At 49.9% G+C, this 6165-nt stretch overlaps 1 protein-coding gene across 2 annotated transcripts in view; it reads left to right on the plus strand.

Moving 5' to 3' along the window:
- Positions 1–6165, plus strand: part of Itpr2 (inositol 1,4,5-trisphosphate receptor, type 2) — a 153343-nt gene that overhangs the window by 102803 nt on the left and 44375 nt on the right. For both annotated transcript variants that reach the window (XM_013036243.1, XM_013036244.1), the window contains 2 exons: positions 4314–4422; positions 5908–6095. In XM_013036243.1, the coding sequence (XP_012891697.1) occupies positions 4314–4422; positions 5908–6095 (297 nt within the window). The remainder of the gene's footprint in view (positions 1–4313; positions 4423–5907; positions 6096–6165) is intronic.

Here is a 6165-nt window from a genome sequence, read left to right on the forward strand (position 1 = left end):
ATGTTCATTGCAGCATTATTTACCATAGCTAAGATATGGAACCAACCCAGATGCCCCTCAGTAGATGAATGGATCAAGAAAATGTCTATGTCTCCATCAGAAAGAATGACATTTCCCCATTTGTTAGGAAATGGAAAGGCTTGGAAAAAATTATATTAAGTGAAGTAAGCCAGGTCCAAAGAAACACAGGCCCCATGATTTCCCTTATTTGCAATAACTAGCATATGTCTAGGGCAAGCAGAAAAGGTCAAAAGCTATGTATGTATGACCAGATAAGATGATGTTAAGCAAAATAAACCCTAAGACAGGGACACAAGTGGTTTTTTTCTTCCTGGCTATTGTTTTTAACGTATTATATGATTTTTTTTGTTTCTTTTGTATGTTCTCCCCCATGGTAGAACCCGTTTTCACTGTGTGTGATTCCAGTGCCCTGCATCTTGTATATACATTTTTATAATTTGGGGAGGGGAAGGGAAATCACCGCATGCTTTAAGGATGCAGGTTGACCCCTTGTAACAATGAGATGTACAAGACACTGTGTTGAAAACGAACTTCACAACTTGGGGGGGGGGTGGAGGGGTTGTAGAGGTGGGGAGGGAAGGGATGGTGGGGGGAAAACAAAGGAGGGGTAACAGTGCTCCGTAGGAAATGGCTCATTCCCTCCTCGTGTAACTTCAACCCCTCTGCACAGTGTCTTACAATAAAAATATATATATTAAAAACCTGGGCTCTGCAGTGGCTAGCTTAAAACACTTGGGGCTTTTCTGTCTCCCCTTTTCTCCCTCTCTCCATCCTTCCTCTTTCTCTCTCATTCTGTCTCTGTTTCTCTCTTTCTTACCTTCTTTTTTTTTTTTTTAACTTTGTGTAGATATTGTACGAGGGCTTGCACTCCAGGCCTTGCACTCTTACTTTGCTTTTGTGCTCAAGGCTGGAGGTCTTCTTCTTCTCCTTTGTTTTTGGCAGGTCGTGGAGCTTGAACTCGGGGCCCAGGCACTGTTCTGGGCTTCTTTTGCTCAAAGCTAGCACTCTACCACTTGAGCCACAGCGCCACTTCTGGCTATTTCCGTGTATGTGGTACGGAGGAGTTGAACCCAGGGCTTCATGCATGCTAGCACTCTACCACTAAACCACCGTCCCAGCCCTGGAGCTCCACCTCTTGAGCCACATCTCCAGTTACAACTTTTTCCTAGTTAGTTGGGCATAAGCCATCTCATGGACTTTCCTGCTTGGGCTGGATTTGAACCAGGATCTGCAGGTCTTAGCCTCCCGAGGAGCTGAGGTTACAGGCGTGAGCCACCGTGCTCAGCATTTTTGTTGTTGTTGTTGTTGTTTCTACTGGAATTTCTCCTGTACTTGACTGAATGGATTGCACGTGAAAACACGCTTTGGTATTAATTTTGGCAAAGAAAGTCTGGTTCTCTTCCGCCCTTGACTGTCCCGACCCGTGATGTCATCTAAGTCCAACTTCCCAGGGTATGTCATTGATTTCTGCCTCAGGTGCATAACGACGCTATCTTTTTCCATTTTGATTGATATTAATGCACCAAGACAAAGCTGGGCGCTGACCCTCAGCTCTTTAGCTCAAGGCAAGCACTCTACCACTTGAGCTACAGCGCCACTTCCGGTTTTCTGGTGGTTTATTGGAGATAGGAGTCTCACGGTCTCTCCTGCCCGGGCTGGCTTTGAACCGCGATCCTCAGAGCTCAGCCTCCTAAGTAGCTAGGATTACAGGCGTGAGCCACCAGCGCCCGGCCTGACGCTGTCTTTTATCTGAAACGGTGAACCTTAAAATTGGATCATGATGTTGCTAGCTACTGCTGCCCGCTGTACCCCCAGCTACTTAGGAGGCTGAGATCCGAGGATCGTGGTCTGAAACCAGCCCAGGCAGGAAAGTCCCTGAGGCTCTTATCTCCCATTAACCACCAGAAAATGGGAAGTGGAGAGCGCTCGCCTTGAACAGAGAGAACTCAGAGACAGCGCCCAGGCCTTGAGTTCAAGCCTCAAGACGGACAAAAATAATAAAATTCTGCCATGGTGTGGGTGCCTGTGAATTCGTACTCATACCTCAGCCTGAGAAGACACTCCAACAGCTTGGATGGTGGTGACACAGTTGTATTGGATTTGTGCAGCACCTGCCACGTGCTTAGGCCCCGTGTTGGTTTTTCTGTTCCCTTTTATTATCAGGAGTCACTGAGTCCTGGGGAATGCGCCCCCCATCCCCCGCCCCATTCCCATTCACGGAAATAGCTCCTTTGAAAGCCGGCACCCCATGTCTTTCGCTGAGCCAAACGTGGCTGGGGTGGGGTAGAACCCCAGGTGGGTGGCCAAGCGTGGCTGGGCTGGGTAGAACCCCAGGCGGGTGGCCAAACATGGCTGGGCTGGGGTAGAACCCCAGGCAGGTGGCCAAATGTGGCTGGGCTGGGTAGAACCCCAGGCGGGTGGCCAAATGTGGCTGTGCTGGGTAGAACCCCGGGCGGATGGCAGGGCTGGGGAGGGGAGCCACCAGCCGCACTGCAGAGCCTTCCCCACGCAGATCACAGCCACCAAAAAGCTGTTTCACTTTTTTGTCTGTGGTAGGGCTTGAACTCAGGGCCTGGGTGCAGCAGGCTCCTGAGCTTTCTACGCTCAAGGCTGGCGCTCTTCCATCTTGATCCACAACACCACTTTTTTTTCTGGTGGTTCATGGGAGATCATAGTCTCCGGACTTTCCTGCCTGGCCTGGCTTCCAGCCACAATCCTCCGCTCTCAGCCTCCTGAGTAGCTGGTGAGCCAGTGAGTAGCTGGCTCACTACAATCTCCTTACTTGTATCCATTAATTGTGTAGAATCATGAGTTTCGCATCTGCCTGTAACCTGCTGCGTTCATGTTCACCTCCCCCTCCCTCCCTCCCAGGCCCCCAGGTTGAAATCTTCTCAAGTTGCTATTTCTTCCCCCTTCCAACCTGTGGTAACCGGGCTGCAGTACCATAGATCAACAGGAGGTGCCAGTGACTCACAATTTGTTCTGGAAGTTCTCGAGTGTTAGTGCTTAAATTAGGCAAGGGCAGTGTGTTGTTTAATCTCTGCTCACCGCTAAGTGTGCAAGCAGAAGCTGCCCCCACCTCTGCTTACGCAGCTTCAGGGCGTCTGTCATCGCAACAGCGTACCTCTGAAGGCAGCAGAATGGTGAATTTGTTCACAATTTTGTTGTTTGGTGAGTGTTCATTCCTTAGTGTGACAATGGATAACCTACTTAATTTCAGCTCCTGTAATACTGAATCTGCATCATATTTTCATTATTTCGTTTCCCTTATTTTTTTTCTACGTAGCACTTCTATATCATGGAACCGTCTAGAAGGCATCCTAGTGTAGATGAAAGGCATCTCTCTTGGTTTTGAATGATCTGCCACGCACCTGAGTTTGAGACCTTGTACATGATAGATTTTTATTTTTTAGATTTTAAGAGACAAGAGATGGGTAATGGATTTGTTGGCATGCATTGCATCTCATGATCAGTTTGTTTGTTTCTCATTGGTACTGGGGCTTGAACTCAGGGCCTGGGTGTTGTACCATAGCTTTTGTTTGCTATCTGGGGACAACGTCGTCTTTCTGAACTTCCGAGCTGGCAGAGTTGAACTTTTCCGTTCTCACAGAAAAGTCATGGGGAAGAACGGAATGCCTGTGTTTTGAGCACCTGACAACATGGCATCGGAACCAAGCTAGATTCCAGCCCCCCTCCTTCAGTTAATCCTCTAAGACACGGTTTATGTAGCAAAACGGGTGTGTATTTCAGGCGTAGTTTAACCAGACTGGCTGGCTGTTGTGTCCTTCTGGTGGTTGGTCAGTCACGGTCCACTTCAGACGGGCGGATCATCGTCTTTGAACGTTTTTGCCGTTCTCTGAGTGGGTTCGAAGTTGTATTTGCTCTTTTCCCCTGCTGGTACTGGGGCCTGGTCTCAGGGTTTCGTGTGTTTGCTTGGCTTTCTCTCCCCCGCTCAAAGCTGGCGCTCTACCATTTGAACCGCACACCCACTTCCGGCTTCTTGCTGGTTTTGGGGAGAAGAGTCCCACACACATTTTTACCTGGCTGGAGTTGAGCCACGAGCCTCCCGTCTGGGCACCCTGAGTCATTGGGTTACGGACCACAGTGGTGCCTGGTCCCAGGGTGTAGACCGCTTCCCAGCACTGGTGTCTGGAGTGCTGTTGGTCGTGCCTGGTGGACTTTTCGGTATTCTGTGATCACAGGTACGCCACGAGGGCCGCCGCGATCATCGTTTGCATTTCGTTTGACGTTGCAAAGGAATGATGGCGCTAACTCCTCCTTCTCTTCCTCAGGGCAGCACCTTGAGGAAAGTTCTCCTGGATCGGTACTTCAAAGGAGGCTCCGGAGCCGGTGGGAATGGGCCCCTCTCGGGGGGCTTCCCGAAGCCCCCACAAGCGGGAGGTGAGGCTGACCACAAGCTCTCGCCGGGTCTTCTTGGGTCTCTGTGACTCCAGGGCTGTACTGACCTGGCACAAATGTAACATGTCTACTGAAAACCACCATCACAAATACCCAACTCGGCCAGGGCCCAGAGTTCAAACCCCACCACAGCTACAACATAGCTCATGCCTGTAATCCCAGCTACTCAGAAGGGTGAGCGATGGAGGATCAGGGTTTGAAGCCAGCCCTACCAGGAAATGTCTGTGAGACTCTTATCTCCAGTTGACCACTAAAAAGCTGGAAGTGGCGCTGTGCCTCAAGTGGTTGAGCACCAGCCTTGAGCACAAAAGCTCAGTGACAGGTCCTGCGTTCCAGCCCCAGGGCCAGCGTGCGTGCGTGCGACACACACACACACACACACAAGTGGCAATTTGTGTAGTCTCATAAGGTAACAGCTTAAGAGTTTTCACTCATTTTGCTTTGTGGCTTTGGAAACTATGAAATCATGGTCTGATGTTAAAGTGGCACTAACTCGCGAGATCCTTAGTAGCTACAGAATAGACAAAAATAAAACCAGCTTCTGGTTTTAAAGTAGTTTCTTAAAAAGAAAATGATGTAATTCTATTTAATCACAGGCTTCAGACATTTAGTAACATGCCCCATTTTCACCACATTTTGATCATTTTGTCTTTTTTCGGTTTTGGTTTAAATTTTTAAACTCGTTTCTGTTCTATTTAACTGTAGGAGAAAAGTCTGCACAATAAATACTTTTTATCTTTTTGTTTTTTTATCTTTTTTTGGGGGGGGTCCTGTTGTGGGCCTGGGCACTGTCCCTCAGCTCTTCAGTTCAAGGCTAGCGCTCTACCACTTGAGCCACAGCGCCACTTCCGGCTTTTTTTCTTTTTGCTTATCTGGTGCTGAGGAATTGAACCCAGGGCCCCAGGCATGCAAGGCAAGCGCTCTACCACTGAGCCACCTGCCCAGCCCTGAAAAGGAGTTTTTATTGTGAGAATACCGTACAGAGGGGTGACCATGGCATGAGCAAGGTCCTGAGTCCACCTCTCAGCAAGCGTCGACGCCTCCTCTGTTTTTCCCCTCCCTCCCTCCCACAGCTACCCCCCCCCCAAATGCTCTTAGGGCTTTAAGAATTTGAGAATATATGACAATGACTGCGATTCAGGTTTATTTATTTATTATTATGTATCTGTCAGTGCTGAGCTTTGAACTGGGGCCCCACCGCACACTTGAGCCACACCTCCGCTCGTTTTCTTCAGTCTGGTTTTGAGGGAGCGTCTGACCTTCTGTCTGGGCCTGACTTAGCCTGCTTCCTCTCCCCTCGGACGCGGGATGCCGGTTGGCCCACGCGCCTCCCCTTGTCTGTGGAGCTGAGCGCCTCACAAGTGCTTGACTGGGCCGGCCTTGAACGCTCAAGCCCGGTGGCAGGAATCACATCTGTGAACCACTGTACCCGGCGGATGCCCATTGCTTGCTTTTTCTTTCCCATAGGAAGCTTTTCTGGACCAGAGTCAGAGAAGACAGGCATTGTGATGGCCGACATTCAGTGTCTGCTGGACAAAGAAGGCGCATCGGAGCTGGTCATTGACGTGATCGTGAGCACCAGAAACGACCGCATCTTCTCTGAGGGCATTCTGCTGGGCATCGCCCTGCTCGAAGGAGGGAACACGCAGACACAGGTGCTCATCCGTCCCTGAGGGAAGTCCGTGGCTGGCTCCCTCCCTCCCTCCCTTCTCGTTGAGAATCTGG

The sequence above is a fragment of the Dipodomys ordii genome, unplaced genomic scaffold (genome assembly GCF_000151885.1).
Source record: "Dipodomys ordii isolate 6190 unplaced genomic scaffold, Dord_2.0 Scaffold266, whole genome shotgun sequence".
Taxonomy (NCBI): domain Eukaryota; kingdom Metazoa; phylum Chordata; class Mammalia; order Rodentia; family Heteromyidae; genus Dipodomys; species Dipodomys ordii.